The sequence below is a fragment of the Oryx dammah genome, unplaced genomic scaffold (genome assembly GCF_014754425.2).
Source record: "Oryx dammah isolate SB20612 unplaced genomic scaffold, SCBI_Odam_1.1 HiC_scaffold_5, whole genome shotgun sequence".
In the NCBI taxonomy this organism is placed as follows: Eukaryota; Metazoa; Chordata; class Mammalia; order Artiodactyla; family Bovidae; genus Oryx; species Oryx dammah.
In genome coordinates this window covers 15725811-15752478 of record NW_024070189.1, presented here as the reverse complement: position 1 = coordinate 15752478, position 26668 = coordinate 15725811, and the positions used below count along the sequence as shown (strand labels likewise).

The window sequence follows — 26668 nt, the reverse complement described above, 5'->3', positions numbered from 1 at the left end:
CATCCAGGCAGAGGTGGATCGATAGACAGACGGATGAAAGCACAGGGCTGATGAACACACCTCAAGACAGGAATTATCCGGAAAACTACAGGAACAGTTCAAATCCAAGTTTGAAACTTGGATTCTTGGAAACTTGGATTCTTGAATTCTTGGAAACTCCTGGTTTCCAAGAATTCATGAAAAGCAAAAGAAAAAAGATTGCTGATTGAACTGTTGCACATAATTTTGCTCCTTCCAAAAGCCTAAGTAAAAAATGCTTTTCTCTTTAAAACATAAGCCCACAAAGACAGGGAACATCAGCCTGGCAACCCTGGAACCTGGAAGGCACACAGATGGAAACTGATTTAGCAGAAGAAATGAGACTGATTTTCAAGCCCTGGAATAAGCTGAGGATGACTTGGTTTCATCCCCACAGAATTCTCACAGGCTTAGGGGTGGGCTGCATCAGGCACCTCTGAGTGTGGGTGAAGGTGGCCACTTGCCTGCAGGGAGAGGAACCAAGAGACACAGGGAGAGATGGAGCCAGGAATCACTGTGGTGCGTTCTTAGCCTTCTCATTATTACTGACTTTCAAACTACAAACATGTTTTATTTTGATAAGCAATAAAAAGGTTTCCCCCAAAAAAGAGATTATCAGCTAACAAAAGGAAATAGATAAACCAGAATTGTTCAGGGATAGGAGACAGAAAAAAATTAAAAATTACAGAGATTCAATCTACTTTAGAAGCCACCCCCCCCAAAAGAATACATACAACTGAAAACAAATTATTTCTTAAAAAACCTGAGCAAGTCACACAAAACAAAAAGAAAATGCTTTTTCATATAAAAATGGTTATGGAGAAATGATGTATAGGGCAGAAAACAGAGACTCCATGCAGCAGAGAATTAAGAGGAGCTCCAAAAGAAGAAGAACAAATTCTTCAAAAGAAAAAAAAATGGATATAAGAGAAGAAAGATTTCTTGAAACAGAGATTAGAATCTGTAGATCAAAGGGGAAATCTGCAACACCAGAAAAATTTATATGAGAGCAATTAAACCAAGATATCCTGGTTTGAAGTCACTGATTATCAAAGAGAAAGAATCACTAGAAGAAAGCAAAGCGAAAAAGAATCGTTAGACATCTAGGTAGACTAAACAGATCACATTAAGAAAAGAAAAAACTTAGTCATCGCAGACTTGTCCACGTCAAACACTGTCAGGTAACAAGGGAGAAATGTCTATCCTGTTCCGAACAAAAGAAAAGTGACTCAATGTTTTCGTAACCAAATTACCTTTCAAGTAGAACAAAGAGACAGGCATTCTCAAGCGTTCAACAATGTAAACAGTCCAATGCTCATGGCCCCTTCGTTTGAACTCCAGATGACAAATCTGGCCAACCAAGGAATAAATCAAAATAAGGATCTCAGATAAGAAATTATAGTTTTAAAACACTGGGACTGCCCTGGTGGTCCAGTGGCTAAGATTCCACACTCCCAGTGCAGAGAGCCTGGGTTCAATCCCTGGTCAGAGAACAAGATCCCACATGCCACAACTAGGGGTTTGTGTACCTCAGCGAGAATCAAGGATCCCGCGTCCTGTGCCTGGGACTCAGCGCAGCCATAAATGTGTACATTTTTAAATGACTGTCTAATAGAGTCTAAATACAGAATGAAGGTTAAAGAGTGGGAACTCTAGTGGCAGAACACACTGTAAACGTTTAATCTGATATTTTTAAAATAGAAAAACATTAACAAAAACTGTTGGAAGAGCAAGTATATAAATATTTGTTTTCTCTTTTTCCTTTGGCATAGGGTCAACAGAGAATAAAGTTTTGAAATGGTAGTTGTAAAAAGTACAATGATTCCAATCTGTGATTTATAACTGTTTATAACTTCATTTTTAGAAATATATCTTGTAGTAGGGGTGTGTGTATATGTACATGCACACAGATACACCTGAAGTTCAGCAATTGCTTCATTTTTCACTAGTTACATTTCCTTAGGTTAAATTAAATTAAAATTCAATGTAATGTTTTTAACTAAAACTCATACATATAATTTGAATATTCTAAAATTATTTTATTTCTTCCTATCTCCATATGTCTATATATGATGTATGTACATATTATAATGGTGAATGAAATAATAACCAAATGTTAACAATGATTATTTCTGAAAAGTGGGATTTGGGATGATGTTAACACTCTCCTTTGTTCTTTTTTTGTATTGTGTGTAATTTTTTTATAACAAGAATTTGTTATTTTAATAGAAACAATAAAATCACTTCAAAGGAGAGAAAGAGAAACTTCTTTTGAAATATGGAGTACAGCCTTGAAAAACCATTAATCTTTGATCTCAGGGTAGAGTCAGGCTAGTTGGGTAGGAATGGGATGGGATGAAAACAATTAGATGATAACTCTCAAGCTGAGGAAATAAATAATAATTGCTGATCTTGTGGGGTGCTCCCTCCATTCCAGGTACTGGCTAAATGCTCTGCATTCATTATCTCCTTTTATCCTTAAACAACCCTATGCAGGACCACTCTTCAGGACAATCACTTATGGTTTGGAAGGCCGAGCATACAGCATTCCAGGAGACACTGTTCACATTACCCCCATGTGTCTGGCACACCATGGAGTTTTGCAGGGGACAAACTCTGCAGCTACATGCGGGACCACAGCATTGGTACCCCAATTCTCAGACAGGACATCGGTACCCCAATTCTCAGACAGGACATCGGTACCCCAATTCTCAGACAGGACATCGGTACCCCAGTTCTCAGACAGGACTTCCCAGGTGGCTCAGATGGTAAAGCATCTGCCTACAATGCAGGAGACCCGGGTTCAATCCCTGGGTTGGGGAGATCTCCTGGAGAAGGAAATGGCAACCCACTCCAGTATTCTTGCCTGGAAAATCCCATGGACAGAGGAACCTGGTGGGCTATAGTCCATGGGGTTGCAAAGAGTCGGACACGACTGAGCGACTTCACTTTCACTTTTCTTAGATAAGGAAAACTGAAACTTACAGACATTAAGAGAATTGTCCCAGATCACAAACCTGGGAAGCAGTAGAAGCCGGACTCCAAGCCTGACCTACCTGACTAAATCCTGAACCACGAGCCCACAACACACAAACCAGTGGGCCCTGAGCAGGTGGCAGGTGGGCTGGGTGAGAGGTGGCTGGCAGTGGTGATTCAGTTCAGTTCAGTCGCGTCCGACTCTATGCGACCCCATGAATCGCAGCACGCCAGGCCTCCCTGTCCATCACCATCTCCCAGAGTTTACTCAGACTCACGTCCATTGAGTCCGTGATGCCATCCAGCCGTCTCATCCTGGGTTGTCCTCTTCTCCTCCTGCCCCCAATCCCTCCCAGCATCAGAGTCTTTTCCAATGAGTCAACTCTTTGCATGAGGTGGCCAAGGTACTGGAGTTTCAGCTTTAGCATCATTCCTTCCAAAGAAATCCCAGGGCTGATCTCCTTTAGGATGGACTGGTTGGATCTCCTTCCAGTCCAAGGGACTCTCAAGAGTCTTCTCCAACACCACAGTTCAAAAGCATGACAGCAACAACTATTTCTCTGTGTGTGCTATGTTGCTTTAATCGTGTCCGACTCTGTGTGACCCCATGGACTGTAGCCCGCCTGGCTCCTCTGTCCACAGGGTTCTCCAGACAAGAATACTGGAGTGGGTAGCCATGCCCTCCTCCAAGGGGGTCTTCCCGACCCAGGGATCGAACCCCCCTCTCTTATGTCTCTTGCATTGGCAGGCAGGTTCTTACCATTCACGCCACCTGGGAAGCCCATTTCCTTATAGCCTTTGATTCCCATGTAGCCTTTGGGTATCTCAATGTGGACTAACATAAGAATATAAAAACCAACAGTGAGGTTGTTCTGACAATAACAGTTTATATACACAAATGTGCAAAATGACTTTTGCCCGTGACTTAGGTGCTTCCATGTTGAATCAGATTAATCCCTGATTTTTTCCTCCTGGCAGTCTGCCCACCCCTCACCAGTGATCTGGTGTTCTTTCAAGAGGTTTCTCAAGAGGTTAGCCCACCTTTAGCTCAAATTTGACACCAAAATTAAGAAAAAGAAATTCATTTTTGGATCCTAAAGAAAATGTTGGCAGCCACGGAACAATGTTTATAGCACTTATCGTGACATATGAAAATATAGTTCCTAATAGATGTTATTTGATGACAGTCAAAACAGTTACTTGATAAAAGGACAAACTTCAAAGTGATGTCTGGTAACTCATTTATTAATACACAAAACACAACCCTACAGGGCTTTCTGTCCTACCCTTCACACAGGTATGAGTGCATTGAAACTGATAATACAGTAAGTAACCTGCTCTCTCCTAAGGGAGGCCTTAAGTGGAGTAGTGGGTGGGATTCCCTGACATCCTGGGAAGATGGTTAATCTGAATTTCAATGCCATTTCACTAGGGTTCCTCCCTGAAAATGCCAAATGCCACCTTATGCGCCAAAGCCTCATACACGTCTTAGTGTGGATTCTTTTTGTCCTAACCTAAGACAACACTTAACTGAGGCCACTTAAGGAGCAGGAGATTTCACTGGGGCTAAGAGAAAAGATGCTGTCTTTTGATGATGGGTTGGGAATCTTTGGTAGGCTGGGACATTTTATCTAGCCAAAGGGGAATTGATGATCTGGGAGCCAAGAAAAGAGGTCTAAAGGGAAGAAAGAGAATTCAAAACACAATATATAAGAGGAAAAAGCTTTAATTTTGCCTACCCATAGGCACCAGGGAGTATGCCCCAAACATCACAATCTGTTGAAACTCCTATAACTGAGTTAATATATCTTATGGCTGAAAATCTGTATCTACCGAGTTTCCCCCAATGTCTTCATCTACTCCAACTCAGTGCTTTAATTTGGGCCAGTGTTTCATTCAGGAAAAAAAGAGGAAGATGAGGGAGACTTCTGTATATGCCCCTACATCTGCCAAGTCCCTGTTCAAAGAACTTTGGAACTCTTGCCATCAAATGAATGCATAGATTCTACTATAGTGTTAAAAATGTTATCGATCTCACATCTAATTTTCATCTTGCCACTAGATGTGATTCCAGCATCATGAAGCTTTCTGGAGATATTCTCTTCATCAGAAATGAGCACCAGCAACTTGAAAAAACAATTCAGGAGATGATGTCTTCCCTACAAACTGTTTCTAAGAACTTGGATATGAAGGTAACTGAAAAATTTTGAAACTCCTATGTACTACTGCTAGAAGTAAGGGCTTCTCAGATGGCGCTAGTGGTAAAGAACTGCCCGGAGAATCCCAAGGACAGAGGAGTCTGGCAGGCTATGGTCCATAGGGTCACAAATGAAGTGACTTAGCATGCATGCATGCCAGAAGTAAGATCATTATGACTTACCAAAATGCTCAAGCAGCAGTTACTCAAAAGAACTCTTTTCCTCCAAAGGGTTTAAGTATGACAGCTCACGCATATACACCATGCATGCAGCCAGGTTAATCAACAAATACTTAATGAGTGCCTTGAGGAGCCTGGTGGGCCACAGTCCACAGGGTCACAAAGAATCAGACAGGACTGAGAGAGTAACACTTTCACATTTTCTTATGTTCCAAAACAGCCACTCATTGGAAGCATATGCTACCTGATTCTACGGTTGTCATCATTTCCTTACTTTCTAGGTTCTTCTCTCTTTTCTTTTTTTTTTTTTTTTTTTGGCCTTGCCATGTGGTATGTGGAATCTTAGTTCCCCGACCAGGGACTGAATCCTATTCTTGGACTGTCAGGGAAGACCTACCGGGTACAACTGGAGAAAACAAGCAAAGGAATTTTCCATAGAAGATATTTCTATTAAAGGTTCAGCATAAACCTGAGTTCATCACATTACATCCTAGCAATGGGTTATGTTTCTTACAAAACAATACACAAGGCCTTTGGCCTGGATTTTAGAGACCATCTCTCCACTGGCCCCCGTGTATCTCTACAGCTCACCCTCCTGCTTCCTGGCTCACCCTTTATACCAGTGACGCTGAACTACCTGTAGTTCACTCACTCCAGAATACAGCACTGCCTCCGTGTTCTCTGTGCTCTTTTTGCCTGAAATGTTTAAAGAATGGTTGGGAAGATCCCCTGGAGGAGGGCATGGAAACCCACTCCAGTACTCTTGCCTGGAGAATCCCATGGACAGAGGAGCCTGGCGGGCTCCAGTCCATGGGGTCGCAGAGAGTCAGACACGACTGAGCGACTAAGCACAGCACTTTCACCTTCGCAGGCACTGGTTTAATGAAAAGAGCCAGTGCAAACTCTTCCATGCCCTACTTTGCCATGTACCTTGTGTGAGAGAAACGTATCTCCTCTGAAGGCATTTGGGCAGAACAAAGTGGAAACCCTTTGGAAACTGGGGGAGATGAAAGCCTGGTGCTTGATTATTTGTTCATGGGAGTCCGTTTATAGGAAGCAGAAGGTACAGAGGAGGCACAAAGTTTACAGCAACCCCATCGGGCTGGTCCATCTCCCTACAAACCCACCTAAGCGGTCCTAATGGTTTGGGGGTTGATTATCTTAGTTTTTCAAGGTGATCATATCAACAACAAATCATAACAGCTTTATCTCTAGTTTTCTGATTACTTAAGGCTTTGACCAGAACTTCCAGAACATTGTTACATAAAAGTGGACAAACAAGGCAGCTTATGTAGTTCCTGATTACACTGGAAATGTCTTTGCTGTTGGCTATTGGTTTGATTTATTCTTAATTATATTAAGAAAGTACCCATCAATTCCTATTTTACTTAAATTTTATTAGAACTGAACATTTAACTTTATAAAATGCCTTTTGGACATTAACAAATGCCTAATTCAGCATGATTGGTTTTTTGTTTTGGGTTTGTTTGTTGTTAGCTTGTTTATTCTTTTGGCCTTCTAATGGGCTATGTCAAAGCATTTCCCAATGCTGAAACATTCTGGCATTTCTGTAATGAAAACTGTACAGTCTTTGTAATAACTCAGTATTTAATTTTGCATCTAACTTCAAAGGTGATATTAGATTCTAGTTTCTCTCTCAGTTTTTTTAAGGTAATACATACATGATTCAAAATCAAATCTATATGAGAAAATATACCCTGAGAATTTCCACTTCTGTGTCTGTCACCAGTAATCACACCCATTCATGCTATTCACAGGGAACCATTTTTATTAGCCTATTATGAATCCTTTCCATATGCCTTTACAGGTAATTCAGTTCAGTCCAGTCACTCAGTCGTGTCCGGCTCTTTGCGACACCATGAACCGCAGCACGCCAGGCCTCTCTGTCCATTACCAACTCCTGGAGTCTACCCAAACCCATATCCATTGAGTCAGTGATGCATCCAACCATCTCATTCTCTGTCGTCCCCTTCTCCTCCCGCCTTCAATCTTTCCCAGCATCAGGGTCTTTTCAAATAAGTCAGCTCTTCGCATCAGGTGGCCAAAGTATTGGAGTTTTAGCTTCAACATCAGTCCTTCCAATGAATACCGAGGACTTTACAGGTAGAAGCAAATACAAATTTATATTCTTATTTCCTCCTTTTTACACAAAAGATAACATATTATAAGCGTATTACTATGCACCTGTTTTTTTCTAAACAAACATATCCTAGAGGCCCATCCTATCAGTACCTGGAGGGCTTCCTCATTCTTTTTCACAACCGTGTACTCTTCCTCTGTGTATAATAGCTCAATTTAATCAGTCTCTCATGGATCAACATTTGGATTCTTTTCACTAATTTGCTCTTTCAAACAATGCTACAGTGTGTAACCTTGCACTTACGTCATTTTGTATGTCTGTAGAATAAATACCCAGAAGTGGGATTGTGGGGTCAAAGGTACTGTGCTTGTTCTCTTGAAAGATCTTGCTCTCTGCAGAGTTTTTACCATATTGCATATCCACCAGCAATATATAAAATGTCCTATATCCCCATTGCCTCACCACTGAGTGTTGTTTGACTTTTGAATTTACCTTTCTTAAAGGAAAAGACATCTGTTTTAATTAGCCTTTATTACATGTTTTCATTTATTTAAGAGCTAGTTGTATTTCTTTTCCAGTGAGCTACCTGTTCATATCTTTTATCCACTTCTCTATTGGGCTATTGTCCTCTTTCTTTTCAATTTCCAAGAGCTCTTTATACGTTAGCAAGGTGAGCTGATTCCCTGTAGTGTGAGCTGCAAATACCGTTTTCCAGTTTTTCACGTCTCTTTCGACTTTTGGTTTGTACATGGTCTCTATTTATAGCTGAATTTATCAGTCTTCTTTTTACGTATGTATGTGGCTTCTGAGATTTGAAGTCACAGAGCTTCCTCACACAAAGGCTTGAAAGAATTGCTTATATTTTCTTCTAACACTTTCAGGGCTTTATTTATATTTAAATCCTTGATCCATTTTGGAATTTTTTTCTAAAATAGGATTGCCTTCATTATCATTTTAATTATTGAGACCTTGTAGTGTTTTTAATATCTGATAGGGCTAGTCTCTCCACTGTTTCTTTTTTCCCTTTTCCTAGTGATAATTGCTTTTGCAAATGATTTTAAGATTAGTCTGTCTAGGTCCAGCAAGTAAACTGACAGATAACTCTGCTTTAATTTTAATTGAAATCATGTAAAATTAAAAAATTAACTTTCGAACTGACAGTCATAATGCTGAGTGTTTTATCCAAGAACATAGGGTACTTTCCATTTGCTCAGTTTTGCTTTTATGTCCTTCAGGAGTGGTTTCAAATTTTCCTGATGTAGATTTGTTTATCTTAAATATATTTTGAGACTTCATCCTTTTTTTTAGTTAATTGTTATGGGGCTTTTATTATATCTTCTAACTACTTGTTAGTTGTGTATTATAAAGGCTATATTAATTTTATACTTCATGAATTGTCTTCTTGATTATAGTAATTTTTTCATTTGGTCTTTGGTTTTTCCAGACACACAATAATATGATTTGTAAGTAAAAATCATTTGGCCTCACCTTTTTCCATTTTCATATACATAATTTCTTTTCTCTAAGTGTTTTGAATAATAACTCTGGTACAATATTAAGTAATAATGCAGAGACAGGGCATCGTGGTCTTGTTCCTGATTCAACAGAAATGTCCCCAGTGTTTCCCCTCTGATGGAAGAAATAAACTTTCTCAATAAATCTGTTTCTTGATGACTCAGACTGTAAAGAATCTGCCTGCAGTTCAGGAGACCCAGGTTCAATCCCTGGGTCAGGAAGATCCCCTGGAGAAGGAAATGGCAACCCACTCCAGTATTCTTGCCTGGAGAATCCCATGGACAGAGGAGCCTGGTGGGCTACAGTTCACAGGGTTGCAAAGAGTTGGACACAACTGAGCGACTAACACAGCAGCATTCCTATTTTACTAAGGTTTTGCAAATCAAGAAAGTTTATAAAAGTAAATGCCTTGTGATATAAAGGACAGCATAATGACTATAGTTAACAATTCCAAGTTGCATATTTGAAAGTTGCTAAGAGAGCAGATCCTATGTTTAAAATGTCCTAAGTTATTTCACTTGGAATTTATTTGTGCTCATGTCAGAATTCTACCTAGAAATTCCCGAGGCCTGATCTTAGACCACTCAGGTGTTTTCTTTGCAGAGCCCAATTGCGCACTGCAGCATTTATTCAATAGCAGTTGGTGAGCCTGTACCATTGGTCATCTAATGTGTCCTGAGGATATAGTGGTGATAAAAGATAGAGTGGCTTATATTGTAACTGGGGAGACAAAGAAAAGCAACAATCAAACCAACAAACTGATAAACCAATGTCAATAGCATGCTTTTGTTATATCATTAGATGATTTCTTATCAAAAAGATTATTATAGACAGCAGAATGGAACATGCCCCCATTGTTCTTTCCCTGAAGGTAGTGCTATAACTGTTGAATCATTCCTTTGACAAAAATCATTTTCAAAAGCAAGCATGTTTTAGGCTCAAGTCTTTATTCTGGGCTCCTTTAGGAATAAAGTATAATGAATGTAAGTGCTAGTGATTTTGTTCACACACACAAAAGCTCCCTTTTGTACTTTCATTAGGTAATGCAGCTCTTAGAAAAGATAGAGGCTTCCAGTTCTGAGCAAATCTCAAATTTAAAGATGGTCCAGGGGGATTATCGCCACGAAATGAACCTTTTGGAGTTCAAGTAAGTGAATGGAAGATTTTTAATTCTGTTTAATGCATTCCAAAGGGTTTTGCCTAATGAAAGCATTAGCACTAAATAAAATCCTATTCCAGGAATTTGAACCTGGCCAAGAAATAAAGCAACACAGTGATGCGCAGATAATATTTTATACTAGAGGGATTCATACCATATTTTAATAGAAGAAATATGCATATTAATTTGCCATTCTCATTTGCATAATATCTCAACTGAAATGACACTTTCTGATGAGTACAATTTTAACTTATCAATTGTACACTAAAATGCCTCATTGAAAAACACAATTGAACATACATAGATTCCATGAAGTTATCAAATAATTTTTTTAAGTTTGATTCATTAGCTCTTCCTTTAAGATTTCTTCTAAGACCCTCTGCTTGCTTCTTTTCAGTATCCCTATTTGAATACTATTTGTAATCCCACATTACACCGAGTTCTCCCCTGTACAATGGAGAAAGCAATAAAGGAGACAAGACTCCACATTCAAATTATTGGCCTCCTTATCCTCAACTCCTTTCTTATTTAAATAACCACCATTTCCTGGCATCATAGTACCAGCAAAGGAAATTCTAGGTACTTAGATGGTACCACCTTGGGGTTGAATCACTCAGTCCGGTCTGACTCCGTGAACCCATTGACGGCAGCACGCCAGGCTGCCCTGTCCTTCTGTATCTCCCAGAGTTTGCTCAAGCTTATGTCCATTGAGTCAGTGATGTCATCCAACCATCTTGTCCTCTGTCTTCTCTTTCTCTTCCTGCCCTCAGTCTTTGCTAGCATCAGGGTCTTTTCCAGTGAGTCAGCTCTTCACATTAGGTGGCCAAAGTATTGAAGCTTTAGCATCAGTCCTTCCAGTGAATATTCTGAGTTAATTTCTTTTAGGATTGATTGACTGGTTTGATCTTCTAGCTGTCCAAGGGACTATCAAGAGTCTTCTCCAGCACCTTCATTATGGTCCAACTCTCATATCCATACATGACTACTGGAAAAACCAGAGCTTTGATTATATGGACCTTGGTCAGCAAAGTGATGTCTCTGCTTTCTAATATGGTATCTAGGTTTGTCACAGCTTTTCTTCCAAGAAGCAAGTGTCTTTTAATTTTGTAGCTGCAGTCACTGTATGCAATGATTTTGGAGCTCAAGAAAATAAAGTCTGTCACTGTTTCCATTGTTTCCCCATCTATTTGCCATGAAGTGATGGGACAGAATGTCATAATCTTCATTTTTTGAATGTTGAGTTTTAAGCCAGCTTTTTCATTCTCTTCTTCCACCTTAATCAAGAGGCTCTGCCTCTTCTATTCTTGTTCTTTCTCCTCTCTGTCCCACATCACTTCAGTTTAATGTCTTGGTCAAATCATAATCATGAATATACTTTCTCTCCATTCTCCTCCATCTCTACCATATTTCATCAAATCTAAGTGCCACCAACTATAAAATGTACCAGTATATTCTTGTACCTCTAAGACTTGAAGCTAACAACTGAACAGTGTATGCTAAGTCACTTCAGTCATGTCTGACTCTATAACTCTATAGACTGTAGCCTGCCAGGCTCCTCTCTCCATGGGATTCTCCAGGCAAGAATGCTGGAGTGGGTTGCCATTCCCTTCTCCAGAACATCTTCCCAGACTCATGGCTCAGAATTGGGTATCGCACATTGCAGGCAGATTCTTTACCATCTGAACCACCAGTGGTCATCACTAAAACTCAAAGAGAAATAGGTGTTTTGGGTAAACAGAAAATACCTACTTCCTTCATTCTCTAAAAAATGCTTGTCTAGGTTTTTAAATTCTAGCACAATGAGGGTGCTCAGTAAATATCTATGTCATGTTTGATCTAATCCTTTTAGTTTAGAATTAAGATAAAGTGTCCATAGGAGAAATAGAAAAGTAAATTGTTTCTAGAAGTACAGTTTAAGAATGGATTTTATTTGGGGAGAAAAGGAACTTCTTATCTGGAGTGGAAGACTGTCTTAAAGCAGTCAAGAATATTAATAAACTAAAAAGAGGGGAAAAGTAAATGTTTGAGATCTAGGGATCACTGCTTCACTGATGTTGTTGCCTACTTTTTCCACCTTCAGTCCTGTGGGAAATTGGCTTATAGATGAATCATCTAAATAGTTAAATCTGAATCTGGACACTTTTGTAATAGTATAAACTGGAATCCTTTCCCACTTGAAATAATGAAGTCTTAAAATTCATTAGTATTACAGTACTTAATAGTTTATAAGCCAGATTTTTCCCCAGGCAAATACTTATTAGTCTATAATTCAATTACACAATAGACTTATTTAAAATTTCTCCACTTATTTTTTAAATTAAAAAGTAGTATGTATCATTGTAACGAATAAAATAAGGTAAAGATAAAAATAGAGGTCACCATTCAGGCTTCCTAATGTAACCAATGTGAACACCAGGAATGTATTTTTCCTCTCTTTCCCCCTTGTTGATACAAATATGTAACAGAAAAGGGAGATTTTATGTATATACTATATAATATGTATTTAGCATAGATTATATATGAGAGAACATGAGTTTTTAAAATAAATCCTATACACATTACTCAATAACTTTTTTTTCAGTATATGTTGGTATCTCTCTAAATCAGTGAATATTATTCTAGCATTATTTTCACAGCTGCATAATATTTTAACTTAGATATGCCATAAATAATTCAACTAACTGATAAATAGATCTTTTCCAGTTTATACAAACAAAAATTATTGTATGTATATCCTTAAATTTCCTTAGATATAGGTACTTTTATTCCTATAGACAAAATTCCTAGGTCAGAGTTTATGTTTGTATTAATTTCTATAAATTTATTTCTAAAAATGTTGTAGCAATTTACTCATACCAGCAATGCCTGAGAAGGACCATTCTTATTTCTGTGCATTCTTATTCTTATTTCTGTGCATTCTTATTCACACTGAGTATTCTTTTTAATATTTGCCAATTAAAGGGTGAAAAATAGTATCTCTTTCTTTCATTTGCATTCCCTTCACCCTTTGAATTTCTGTGAATTGCCCATTTTTTTACCATTTATTTTCAACACTTTCTTATCTACTAGTAGGATTCCTTCACATTAGGGATATTAACCCTTTGAGCTATATATTACAAAGTATTCTGTTCAAAGAGAAAGTGAGGCGGGTAGGGCTTTTTTTTTTTCAATCAGAGCACTTCTCAAAGCAAAGTGGGTGGAGTATAGTATTTGCTTTACTTTTTTAAGAAAAAAGAAAACTGTTTCTGAACAAAGAGACTGAAAGCTTTTAATAACATTAAAGGGGAAGTTTAACTGGCAATTTTTCCCATTTAGAAATTTTAACAAATTCAAGCTTGATGGTAGACAGAACATATGTTATTAATATATTGAAAGCCAGAATATTGTCTGGGAGTTTTCTCATGAGTTCTGTGCTTTGGCACAGAAGTGATCATTTGATCTGACAAAGGAGACACACAGGCTGTGTCATCTGGACCTCTGCACTGAGCCTTCTCTTTCCAGAAGGGCCTTAGTCAGATGGCCAGCTAAGAAGTGTCCTCAGCCAACAACAGAGTGCTTACAGAGCGGGTCTCAGGCATCATGAGCCTCGGCTGCCCTTCAACAAGCGGCAAGCAGAGGCAGCATGCCCTCGGTAGCTCTTGCTGTTGCTGCTCTTCAGTTGATAGTGAGTTATAAGAAAAAGCATTTGGCCAATGAAGCAAATGCCTAGAGTCAAGTCTTACTACACAGCTTTGAAGGTGCTGCCACGGTAGAAAACAAATCAGAGCAAGGACCTGTCTCATTCGTCTTCGTATCCTCAGCACCCAGCACATTTAGGTACAAACAGAAACCAATGAATGAAGGACTGTGTTGAGCATCTATAACACTTAAGCTGTGTTTTGGAAAATCCAAAGATACACTCATGACCATAGACAGTAGGGGAGAAAACACACAAATAAGTAAAAAGCTCATTAACAGGTAAAGTGAAAGTTGAGATAGGAAATGAAATATATCAGTAGGCAGAAATAATAAATATTCATTGTCACGTATAAGCGCCTACCAATCACTAAGGGCTTCCCAGGTGGTTCACATCGCAAGGAATCTCCCTGCCAAGAAGGAGACGTCGCTTCGATCCCTGGGTTGGGAAGATCCCCTGGAGAAGGAAACGGCAACCCACTCCAGTATTCTTGCCTGGGAAAATCCCATGGACAGAGCAGCCTGGCAGGCTACACTTGCCCCCACCAATCACTGAATGCTCATGCAGCTCGTGTGCACTCAGCTCTGCCAGCTGGGTCTTATCTTCATTTCAAACACAAGGTAACTCATAATCATGGAAATTGAATAATTTGCCCAAAGCCACACAGTAATAAAGTGTCTGACTCCAAACTCAAGCTATTTGTGCCGATCTGTGATGATTCCATCTCATAATTTCACATATTATAGTAAACTAACTGTGCTATGACCAACCTAGACAGCATTTTAAAAAGCAGAGACATTACTCTGCCAACAAAGGACCGTCTAGTCAAAGCTATGGTTTTCTTGGTAGTCATGTATAGATGTGAGAGTTGGACTATAAAGAAAGCTGATCGCAGAAGAATTGATGCTTTTGAACTATGGTGCTGGAGAAGACTCTTGAGAGTCCCTTGGACTGCAAGGAGATCCAACAAGTCCATCCTAAAGGAAATCAGTCCTGAATATTCATTGGAAGGACTGATGCTGAAGCTGAAACTCCAATCCTTTGGCCACCTGATTCAAAGAACTGACTAATTAGAAAAGACCCTGATGCTGGCCAAGATCGAAGGCAGGAGGAGAAGGGGATGAAAGAGGATGAGATGGTTAGACGGAATCACTGACTCAATGGACGTGACTTTTAGCAAGCTCTAGGAGTTGGTGATGGACAGGGAGGCCTGGCGTGTTGCAGACCATGGGGTTGCAGAGTCATATGTGACTGAGTGACTGAACTGAACTGTGCTACTGAAATTTAGGAAAGGGAATGATCAGGTGCTCAAAACGGATGGTCTGAGCCTATGAAGATACTGGAATTTGAACTCAAGTACAATTTGTAAGAAACAATAAACAAAAGTCTTTCTATCAGAGTGAAGCTGAAATTTCTTTTTAAAAAGTGTCACTCATTAAAAACCATAGAACACTGAGAAGAAATTAATTTGAGGTTATTGGTATAAAGGGCTTCCCCTGTGGCTCAGCTGGTGAAGAATCCATCTGCTATGCAGGAGACCTGGGTTCAGTCCCTGGGTTGGGAAGATCCCCTGGAGAAGGGGAAGGCTACCCACTCCAGCGTTCTGGCCTGGAGAATTCCATGGACTGTATAAGTCCATGGGGTCGCAAAGAGTTGGACATAACTAAGCGACTTTCATTCACTCACGATTGGTATAAATTTAGTTCAGAAGTTTCTTGAAATTTATTTCTGGTTTGTGACATGAAACTTAGATTCTTAGACTCAATCTCTAACGAAACAATAGTACCTAATCTAAAGGACTTATTCAGATACAAAAAATGAAAACATCTTCTGTGTTTATAACCCACCAAACAGCACTAAATCTTTCTATATTCTCACGTAGTTAGTTAAAGCCACCATCTGAATTCTCAAAAGCCTGGTAATACTAACAGCTTTCAAGAATTCAAAATATTTATGTCTTCTAAAATAGTTCATTCAACAGATTGGTGGATGCAAGACCACTGGGTTTGAGACATGAGAGAGCTGGTAAAATTCGCCCAGGATGGAGCTAATTCCTCATTTATGTATGTCATCTGCAGGGAGGTCACTGGGATACTTGTTCCAAGCCCCACTCTCTGCCCTCACCATTCACTCTCACCACAGCCATGGGTTTCCCAGGTGGTTCAGTGGTTAAGAATCTGCCTGCCAAAACTGGAGACACAGGAGGTGAAGTTTCGATCCCTGGGTTGGGAAATCCCTTGGAGGAGGAAATGGCAGCCTACTCCAGTATTCTTGCCAGGATAATCCCATGGACAGAGGAGCCTAGCAGGCTACACTTCATGGGGTCACCAAGACTCAGATGTGAGGGAGTACGCCTGTGCACATGCACAAACACACACACACACCCCTCTCTACGCTGGGCTCTCGTGGTGTCTACAGAGCCCCATTAAAATTTCTTTTACTCTTTTGTGACTTTCTCCCTTATAATTGCCTTTGGTGTGCATTTTAACCTGATTCTATCAGTGTGAAAAATTGTTCAAAAATCAGCCTTTATCTCATGTTTGTGCTAGTGAGGTCTCTGGCTGTAATTTAAAAGTCTGATTTATAATTTAAGGAAAAGGAAAGAAAAAGTTACCTATCACTCCATCTGTCTATCTACCTACTCACCTATGTAACTACATCTGATCAAAATACTCCCATAACCAGTGATGTAGAGAATTTGAGAACTAAAGTGTGTCATCTAAGATAAATTCATCCTATTGAGATTATACCTATATGTTCTATAATTAACAGAACAATAATTCTTATATGGCAAATCACGTCCATTATGTTACGGAAAAGTCAAAAGAAAGGAAAACATTTATATAAACCACTATTTTTATCCTTTTTACCTTTCAAGGAGAATGCTTTTAAATAATGCCTTTCTATTTTAATAAGCTAACAATAGACAGGATCTGACCTCTGTTACCAGGAAAGTGAGTTTCCAGTTACAGGCAAAACCTTGTGATAAGAAGATCATAAAAAGTAATTCATTCTTTATGGTTTATTTTAATTTCAGAATTTCAATTACTGCCATGTCCTTCCAGAGATATTACCTAGGTACATTTAATGGCTCCTTGATTTTCAGAGGGATTTTAATATTTTATTACTGATGAGAGCAAATGTTCTCATTTATTTACACAGTGAAGGTGAGAACTGAAGGACGGATTCTTGATGGTAAAGCTATCTTATTTATCTGGGGATTTACTCTCCCACTTAACCATCACAATTAATCCTTTCACGAGACAGAAGGGAAGATGAAAATCAAAGATTAGATCTCTAAATAGCTTGACATGTCTATGATTTGCTATTTGTTAACAGCCCTAATAAAATGTATTCAATGAGAAAGAATAAATCATTTATTCAGCCTCTGCTTAACTGAGCATTTCTATATTCTAGGCATGGTTCACAGCCATGAACAAAGCAAAGTCCTTGCCTTCACTTTCTAGTGGAAAAGACCTACATATTATGTATCATGTGATGATGAGCATTTTGAAGAAAAATAAAGAAGGGTAAAGGAATAGGGAGTGTCAAGAAAATTTTCTGTGATAAGGTTGTGCTTGAATATAAATATAAATGAAATTAGGGCAGGAGCCATTGTATATTCTCAGGAAGAGTGTTCCAGACAGAGGCAGCAGTTGGCTAAACAGAGATTGTCCACCTATCCACTGGGGGGCTAATTTATCTGAGATCCAACATCTGTCATTAGCCAGCAGCACAAGTGTTTAAAAAGCAAGCTTAAACTAAGAACAGGAAGAATAATCAACTTCATCTTCTTCACTGTCGAGAAACTTACCCACATCAAGGATAAGTTTCTATGCTGACGCTTTCTATGTGAAAAATATTCCTCTCTGTATCAAAAAGTGTTAATTCAGAAAGATGGAGACCAGAATTTAGCTATTACACTACAACAAATATAAGTACTGAAAAAGTAACTCCCTTTTCCGTTTCTGGATTTCATCATCCAAATCTGAGTTTCTCAACCTTGGCACTATTAGCATTTTGGAAGGATAATTCTTTGTTATGAGGCTGCACTGTTCACAGTAAGATGTTTACCCACCATGGCTCAGTAGCACCTCCCATTTGTGACAACCAAAAATGTCTCCAGACATTGCTAACTGACCCCGAGTCTACATAAAAATGGAAATGACCTACTATCATCTTTTCCAACTGATAGTCAAAACACTTTTTCAGGAAAGCTAAAGAAGCATGCAATACGGTACATGTCTAGCATGCCTTAGGCAATTTCCAGTGATAAATGTCACACACCAAATTAGCTGCATGTAACTTTTCCTGAAACCATTAGACTAACTATTATTTCAAGTAACCCCTTGAGGTAGTCTGAATATTTTCAATAACAAATGACATGCCCTTTTCCTGCGATCTAATATTTAGCCTAAACAGAATTCGATCGTGACATCTGATCATGAGCAAATCACAAGCAGAAAACATCTTCAGAAACCACTCCCCAGGCCCCATCACCCCTCTTAATCATTTCAGATGAGGACTCCCCTCTCACACTCTCAGCCACTCTGCAGTGAATTTTCAAACTGATGCTACATGATTCCAGTCCTTTTAATTTTAGCAAATTTTGGGAGATAGTGAAGGACAGTGAGTCCCGGTGTGCTACAGTCCATGGAGCGGCAAAGAGTCGGACGTGACTTAGGGGCCGAACAACAGCAACAATGACATCTACTTCTGTTTAAATCCTTCATTCTGTTATTTAACAGTCCTATTGTGCACTGACTTGATGTGAGCAGTTCCTTCCTGCACACTTCTTGATGTTTCTGATTTTGCCCCACTTGAGTAACTCAGCAGCTCTCTAAATCCACCCCCAACCCCCGCAAAGAATAAAGAATCCACTCAGAGATCCGTTGGTGACACACGGGGACTTCACTAAAGGTTTGCCGGAAGCAGAGATGATCACCGAGGAGCGTCTCCCTTGGACACTCTGCTTCCCAAAGTCCTCTCGGTCTCTCTCGCTTCTCCCTTCCCCGTTTCTCCCTCTGACTGTCCTCTCTCGCCCAGCACCTCCTCAGCTTCACAGTGAGCCTAGCAGAGAAAAGATTTGGCCAACTACTGCCCTTCACCAGTCTGCCCATAGCTAAGAATGGCTTTTACACTTTCTAATCATTTTTTAAAGGAAAAGGTATACTTCATGACATCAGATGAAATTTAAATTTCAGTGTACATAAAGTGTCATTAGATGATAGCCACCTCATTTGCTCATCATTTATTTTTTTAAAAAAAGCCTATAATTTGTATCATGTGGGGCTGCTTTCCCACTGGGCGGGCAGACAAATGGTTGCAATGGAGACTGCATGGCCTGAAAAGCCTGAAATATTTACTATGTAACCTTTTAGAGAAAAAGTGGTTTGCTAACCTTTGCTGCTGCTAAGTCACCTCAGTCATGTCCGACTCTGTGCGACCCCACAGACGACAGCTAACCTCTACCATAGACTAATACCGTGCCATACTAATACCAAGCGACTTGTTGAAGTAATTCTTCTGCACACACACACTACGGCCTGGGCACTGACAGGAGATGGCACACACAGATGGCACAGGCCTTTGTGTGTGTGTGTGTGTGTGTGTGTGTGTGTGTGTGTACATGTGTTTCAGGCTGTGCAAATGGGTGCTGTCGGCAGGGACCCAGTGTGTGCTCCCTTACCCACCCCCCATCACCCCTAAGTGTTTGCTGAGCACATGGGCCCTCATCATCAAAAAAAGGCAGAGTTTTCAATAAATGTCGGTTTTATGCATAAATTTACTTATTAAAATAGAACAAACTACTTTCCCCCTCCCCCTAGATTTAATTCCCTTTCATTGAATCTATACGAGGAAATGGAGAACCATCAAAAACGGACAGAAAACCAGGTCATCAAATACGAACAAGAGCAGCTCAGCCGTGCAAACCAGTGTCTGGCCCTCCTGCAGGAGAAGCTGGTAAGGGCTCTGTTATCCCCTGTCTAGATGTGAGCGGTGAGTCTGGAAACGCTTGAAACCTCACAGTAACCTTCAGCGTCTCAGTTACTGACTTTCTGGCACTGGAATAGGAATCCAGAGGCCTGCCTTCTGGTCCTGCCTGCTACTCCCCAATTCTGTGCACTCCCACGCCTCCGGGTATCTCTCCCTGTACCAGAATAACACGAAGAGAGCTTTTTAAAGTACAGATTCCTGGTCCCAACCCAGAGCTGAAGCATCAGAGCCTCCCCTGGGGAGCTGCTCTGGGATAAGCTCCTTGGGTGATGCTCAGATATGATAAAACCTGAAAACTGCCTTAAACAAGTCGTTTTTACCTCTCTGGAGATCCACTGGTAGGTCAGAGGAGGTTTTTCTCAAAACTCCTTCTCCAGGGCAGACCTTGTAGAGACACCCCGAAGCTTCGGGGTGAGGTGACAGGCACATATAGGAAATCCATCGCAGGCTCGCTTCTCCAGCCAGCAATGCCGGGCACGCTGCTGAGCCCCGACGGGAGAGCTGCACGGCCAACCTTGCAGGTGATTCAAATAAGACGATTCTGGAACTTCAGGAGAGCGGCTTTCGGCAGCCCGGGAAAGGACGCTCCCGTTACTCACCCTGAGCTTGTTGACATGGATGGAGGCAGGAGTCCCAGAAAGGGAGGTCAACGTTACAGCTTTATCACTGATACGGCTGTTGAAGGACGTGTGGTCCGACCTGCAGCCAAGCAGGCCCGCTGGTTCTGCTCCGGGTTTAGGCAAGACTCCTCCACCCGTTCTAGGCTGCACTAGGTGAGAACCCGGTCATCTGAGGGCAGAAGGCGCCGATCACAAGGAAGAGAGGATGGAACCCACCGCATTTCTCTCTTCCCTGCAGGGGAGTGAGGAGGAGCAAAGAAGCTCCTTTGTCTCAGGCTGCCTCTGCAGCCCCACCCTGCTGCATGTTAGAATCACCTGGGGAGCTTGTAAATGCCATCAACTCCTGGGTTCAACACAGCCCCATTAAATCAGAATTGTGTGTAGGGTAGGGTGGGGTTGAGGGGGTGGATAATGGGCCAGGTGATTCTAATAGAAAGCAGAGATGGAGAGTCACTGTTCTGCCTGAAGCCCGTCCACATAGAGATAGGAAGCTCAGGGAATAAGAACCACTAATACTTAGGAGAATGTCCCAGGAGCTCAAGTGAAGCAGGATGTAAAATGCCTTCCTTGGCAACACTTCTTTAAATGCTACAATTCCTATTCCTCCAGGCATTTCACAAGGACCACAGCCCTTTCTCTTCTCCCATAGCATGTAGAATTTCAGAAACTGCAAATGAACAAGGCCAAATCAAGGAATTAACTTACACTTGTGAATAGCTTTAGATCTAAGGGAACCTGGTTTGGAAACTCATGTTTATCACAGGAAAGCAAACTTGTTAAAACGCATTCTCTAAGATAAAATTCAAATCCACAAAGGGGTTTTCAGCAGTTTTATCACATGACCTATTTTGTAGGATATGTCTGAAAAAAATATGGAAGAAAAATTACTGAAGCTTTCAAGCAAGTTAGAGAATTTCATTAACACAGAGAAGTATGAAGCAGATCTAAACAAAATAAAGCATACAGAAAATAAACTGTCCAAGAAGATGAGCCAACTGGAAAAGCACATCTGGGATGAATTAGAGAAAATGCAGGATGAATACCAATCAGGTGAGCAGGTACCTTTAACTGAGTGAAGAACATCAGTCCTTTCTTATCCAATCCTTCAGGGTTTTCTACTTTAAGCTAATAGCCAGGGAGCAATCTTGTCATTAGTCAAGTGACATCCTTTGTATTTCATCTGACCTTCCTAAATAACCCATAGAATGTCAGCATATCACCGGAGGGAAGGTAAATATGCAAATTTAGCTTCTCATTCATAGGTTGCAGGGTCACAAGTTGCCGTTGCTGTGAGATTTATTTTTTAGTCTTTAAGATCATAGAATCATAACATTGTCAGACCTGGAAAATCCTCAGAGATCATCAAGACCTGACTTGTTGTTATATCATGAAGTTAAGAGTCTAGGTCAGATGTCCCTCACTGAACTGCAGGTAATGAGCCTGGACAGTTGTCAAACTGGAAACCTGACCTTTAGAAGTCAAGAGAGAGAGAAATGAGTGAGCAGAGTCCAGCATAATGACTGCTTTTCTTCTTAAGGAGGCTAATGGTAGCAGTGTCAAGCTGAGCTAACATCAAAGAGGATTAATTTGAAAGGCTCATCTAATTTGTCATAAGGAAGGATGGAGGGATAGGTGTAGCGGAGCAGCCATCTGCCTCGAGCCACAGTTTTGCGAATTACCAGGAATCAGAAGGTTCCTGTATGAGAGACAACCCCAATTTAACTGACCCAACTTTTAGGGCTCTGCTTGCTATTTACCCATTAAAGATGGAATTTACTCATTCTGTTAGTACAGTCCCAGTATGAACTGAAGAGTAACTTGTAATCTATATGTTTCTGTGTTTTACCAAGTGAGAGCTTAACAAATGGGGACTCCCAATTAATGGTTTGCTTTTATGCCTTTAACAAAAATGTGTTGAGAAATGACTATGTGAAAGCCTCCAGTGAATAAGCAATGCGCTGTACCCTAAGAATCTTGAGGTCTGGTAGGCTGTGGTCCTGAGTGGCTGGATTTTGGTATAACAGAGACACAAAGTGCTGGGGGCAGGCGTAGGGGAGCAGCTGGCAAGGGACCATTCCTTAAGTCCTTCAAACAGGTTGCTTTCAGAGAAGGTTTAAAATCTCATCTGTGGCCTTTACCTTCAATTTTGTAACAAGAATAAAAAAGAGATCATCCAAATTTCTTGTCCAAGTGGACAGAAAGAAAATATTTTCAATTTCTCTCTTGATATATAGAATTATTTCATCATGCAATCTATTGGGGATGGAGGGGAAGGACAAGAATTGAAATTTCACAATGAAGCCAGATACTAGTTGAAACACGGTTGCGAATGCATTCTGATACATTATAAGAAAAAGATTATACATTTTTAGACCATTTTTAGACTGGTCTTAATGGAATTTAATATGCTTTGAATTAAACAATGATTATTGTGGCAGGACTGCTGACTAGTAACTTTTGTTAAAAATTTTTTTAAAGATCCAATGCTTTGTTTAGCTTCAATATACCTATTTTCATATCCTCTTCCAGGATTTAAATCAATTCATGACTCTCTCAACTCCCTCCAACGAATACAGAAAACAAAGATGGATTTAGAAAAATATAAAGTACAGAAAGACCTAAAGAAATTGCAGCGTAAGATAGCGGAACTCCAGGAATCATAAACTTTCCAGTCATCTTCTTTTTCACCAGCCAGTGGAGTGGTTTTCTGCAAGAAGTTTGGGGAAAAAATCTGTTTGAGATGTTTACTGCTTCTATTTCTTACCACCTTTCTAAGCTGATGAATGTACCAGAAAACCTAATAAAGTAGGGAATTTTATGATGTCTTGATATTAGTGAAAAAGGGAATTTCTTTCCATACATACCTTTATATTTTTATTTGTCCACAAATGTGCATGTTATTCCTATAGGCCTGGTGAAGTAGGCCTGGTGTAATATATTAAAGAATGGCGGAAACTGGAAAATTGGAGACAACTTACTTGTCTAAAAAGAATAGCAACTATGCAGTTCCAGTCCATTATTTACATGCATATAATCCATTATTGTCCAAAGTTTTATTTTCCAAAAAAACCAGAAATCTGGTCTTACATGAAACCATTTATAAGCATTAGCAACTAGTTCTTAAACTATGAGGGAAATATCTCTGGGGCAGATACAGCCAAGTGAACTGTCAGACTGCAACTTCTAATGCAGAGGTTTTAATTTTCAAACAGTCCCAATATTTATACCAAGTCTAACTTCTGTGTATTTAAAATACTGATTCATCATACTCAATTTGTATCAGAATTATGAGCAAGGAAGAGTTAACCATCTAAAAGAATATAACAGTTTCCATGAAAAACATCCAACATAATTTTATCCTGGTGCTAAATTTAAAAGCACTGCAAAAAATATGAATTAGTTTTCCATAAAATGAAACTATTTCTAACTTTCGTAGACATAAATGTGAAATGGAAAACCTGATATTGGGCAGGAAAATCAGGAAAAATAAAAACAAACTATTCATGTTTTGTACTATGTAGAGAACTGCATCTCTTACATTATTGGGGAGTCTACAAATTGGTACAATAATTTAAGGGGTAATTTGGAAACATCTATTAACATTTTAAAGTGTATATAGCCTTTGACCCTGGAATTCTACTGCTAGATACTCATATTACAGGAGGAAAAAAACTTCCAACATATGGAAAGATTTATGAATAAGGTTGCTCATTATAGCACTGTTTCTTATAGAAAAAATGAAAACTACCCAATCAAAAGGAACTGATTGACTAAATTAATATCACCACCAACAAAAAAAGTGCTATCTAGCCCTTAAAAAGAACACAGAAAGAAATCCAAGATACTTTGTTAGGTAAATAAAGCAAATTGCAAAGCTATAAGAATGTGATCCCACCTGTGTCAAAAAAGTCCTAAAATAAGTTAAAATACACATACAGTACACAAAAAAAGTAAGAATTTACAGCACACTAGCAGAATTATGAAAAATTTTGTTTTTTACACTAAGTGGTTATTAATGCTTTTATAGTATTACAATAGCTGTTACCAGTAAAGATTTTTTTAAAAAATAACCACAATAACAAACACATGAGGAAGCTAACAGAGTCACTCTTTGTAATGAACCAAATAAGTGGTTGTGGGAAACGTTAAGTTAGAACTTCACACAGATTAACAGCCAAGCCAGATCCACATTTTACTGTACACATTTAGCAGCAAAAACAATGACAATATACAGCAAATAGAAAAAAAAAAGTTGATGCATCTTTTTCCTTGTAAGCAAAAATGCTCTAACTTGTAACTGAAATAATAGGGCAAGGTCAAGCCAAACCTTTCCTAGAAAGGGTCTTCTGTATTGGCCTTGACAGGGTAGAACCACGTAGAACTGAATGTAATGCAATCGAGTAGGGATTCAAAGGGTCCTCTGCTAGCATTCTTCACCGGGCACCCCAAGTTGGGGTGTTCGGAGGTTTGCAGACACTAGGTGGCCTGAAAACTATGCCTTATGAGAAGGTGGATCACATTTAGTAGGGCCCTGATGCTGGGAAAGATTGAAGGCAGGAGGAGAAGGGGACAACAGAGGACGAGATGGTTGGATGGCATCAGCGACTCTATGGACATGAGTTTGAGCAGGCTCTGGGAGTTGGTGATGGACACAGAAGCCTGCCATGCTGCAGTCCATGGGGTTGCAAAGAGTTGGACATGACTGAGTGACTGAACTGAACTGAAAGCCTATACAGCTTTAAGTTGTTGTTGATGTCCTGTCCTGATGAGTGGGCTCAGTATTGGAGGAATATTCCTGAAAGCTATTGCTACCTCAGGATAGCAGCAACTTCAAACAGAAGTGACTGTGAACAACACATCACCCTCTGACCCCAACATATCCCCTCATTCAGCTCAGTTCAGTTCAGACACTCAGTTGTGTCTGACTCTTTGTGACCCCATGAACCGCAGCACACCAGGCCTCCCTGTCCATCACCAACTCCCAGAGCTTGCTCAAACCCATGTCCATCGAGTCAGTGATGCCATCCAACCATCTCATCCTCTGTCGTCCCCTTCTCCTCCCACCCTCAATCTTTCTCAGCATCAGGGTCTTTTCCAGTTAATCAGTTCTTCACGTCAGGTGGCCAAAGTATTGGAGTTTCCACGTCAGCATCAATCCTTCCAATGAATATTCAGGACCGATTTCCTTTAGGATGGACTGGTTGGATTTCCTTGCAGTCCAAGGGACTCTCAAGAGTTTTCTCCAACCCCACACTTCAAAAGCATCCATTCTTCAGTGCTCAGCTTTCTTTATAATTAAACTCTCACATCCATACATGACTACTGGAAAAACCACAGCTTTGACTAGATGGACTTTTGTCAGCAAAGTACTATCTCTGCATTTTAATATGCTGTCTAGGTTGATCATAACTTTTCTTCCAAGGAGCAAGCGTCTTTTAATCTCATGGCTGCAGTCACCATCTGCAGTGATTTTGGAGGCACCCAAAATAGTCTCTCCCTGTTTCCATTGTTTCCCCATCTATTTGTCGTGAAGTAATGGGACCAGATGCCATGATCTTGGTTTTCTGAATGTTGAGTTGTAATATATCCCCCACTCAACTTTATTTTAGCTGGTTCCGAAGATGTCCATGGCCACTCCAGGGGCATGTGGCATCAGCAGAAGCGGAAGTGGAAAGAGTGGTCTGAATCAATGGACTTATTGTAGTTAAAATGTGAATTTTACAAGAACCTGGTAAACCCGTCGGTAAAGCTCATGTAAGTGAGGGGCCCTGGAGCTCAAGAGTAAGCATTTCACAGGAGCTTCAGCTATGCTCTGGGAGCCAATGGAGCCCCGGGTTTCCCTCCTTCTGCATTTATTTTGCCACAGGCCCCAAAAGATACCAGAAATAAACAATCCCCTTAAGAAGCTCAACACATGGCGCTTTATTCTTCATCAAACACCAACTCTTAATCCTCTGGAAAATGTCAGACTTGTCTCCACAAATACAGGAGAATGTTTGTTCAAAGCATTTTGCTTCCCTATAGAACATGAAGGGTTTCCCTGGTGGCTTAGAGGGTAGAGCATCTGCCTGCAATGTGGGAGACCTGGGTTTGATCCCTGGGTTGGGAAGATCCCCTGGAGAAGGCAATGGCACCCCACTCCAGCACTCTTGCCTGGAAAATCCCAGGGACAGAGGAGCCTGGGAGGCTGTAGTCTATGGGGTCGTAAAGAGTCGGACATGACTGAGTG

At 40.1% G+C, this 26668-nt stretch overlaps 1 protein-coding gene across 1 annotated transcript in view; it reads left to right on the top strand.

Annotated features, from left to right (window-relative positions):
• The window catches only part of FAM81B (family with sequence similarity 81 member B), a 51408-nt gene extending 28140 nt beyond the window's left edge, over positions 1–23268 (top strand). Inside the window, exons 6-10 of the mRNA XM_040239665.1 lie at positions 5057–5186; positions 10028–10134; positions 19651–19786; positions 21294–21489; positions 22969–23268. Of these exons, the coding sequence (XP_040095599.1) occupies positions 5057–5186; positions 10028–10134; positions 19651–19786; positions 21294–21489; positions 22969–23102 (703 nt within the window). The 3' untranslated portion in view covers positions 23103–23268. The remainder of the gene's footprint in view (positions 1–5056; positions 5187–10027; positions 10135–19650; positions 19787–21293; positions 21490–22968) is intronic.
• Positions 23269–26668: the final 3400 nt, after the last annotated feature.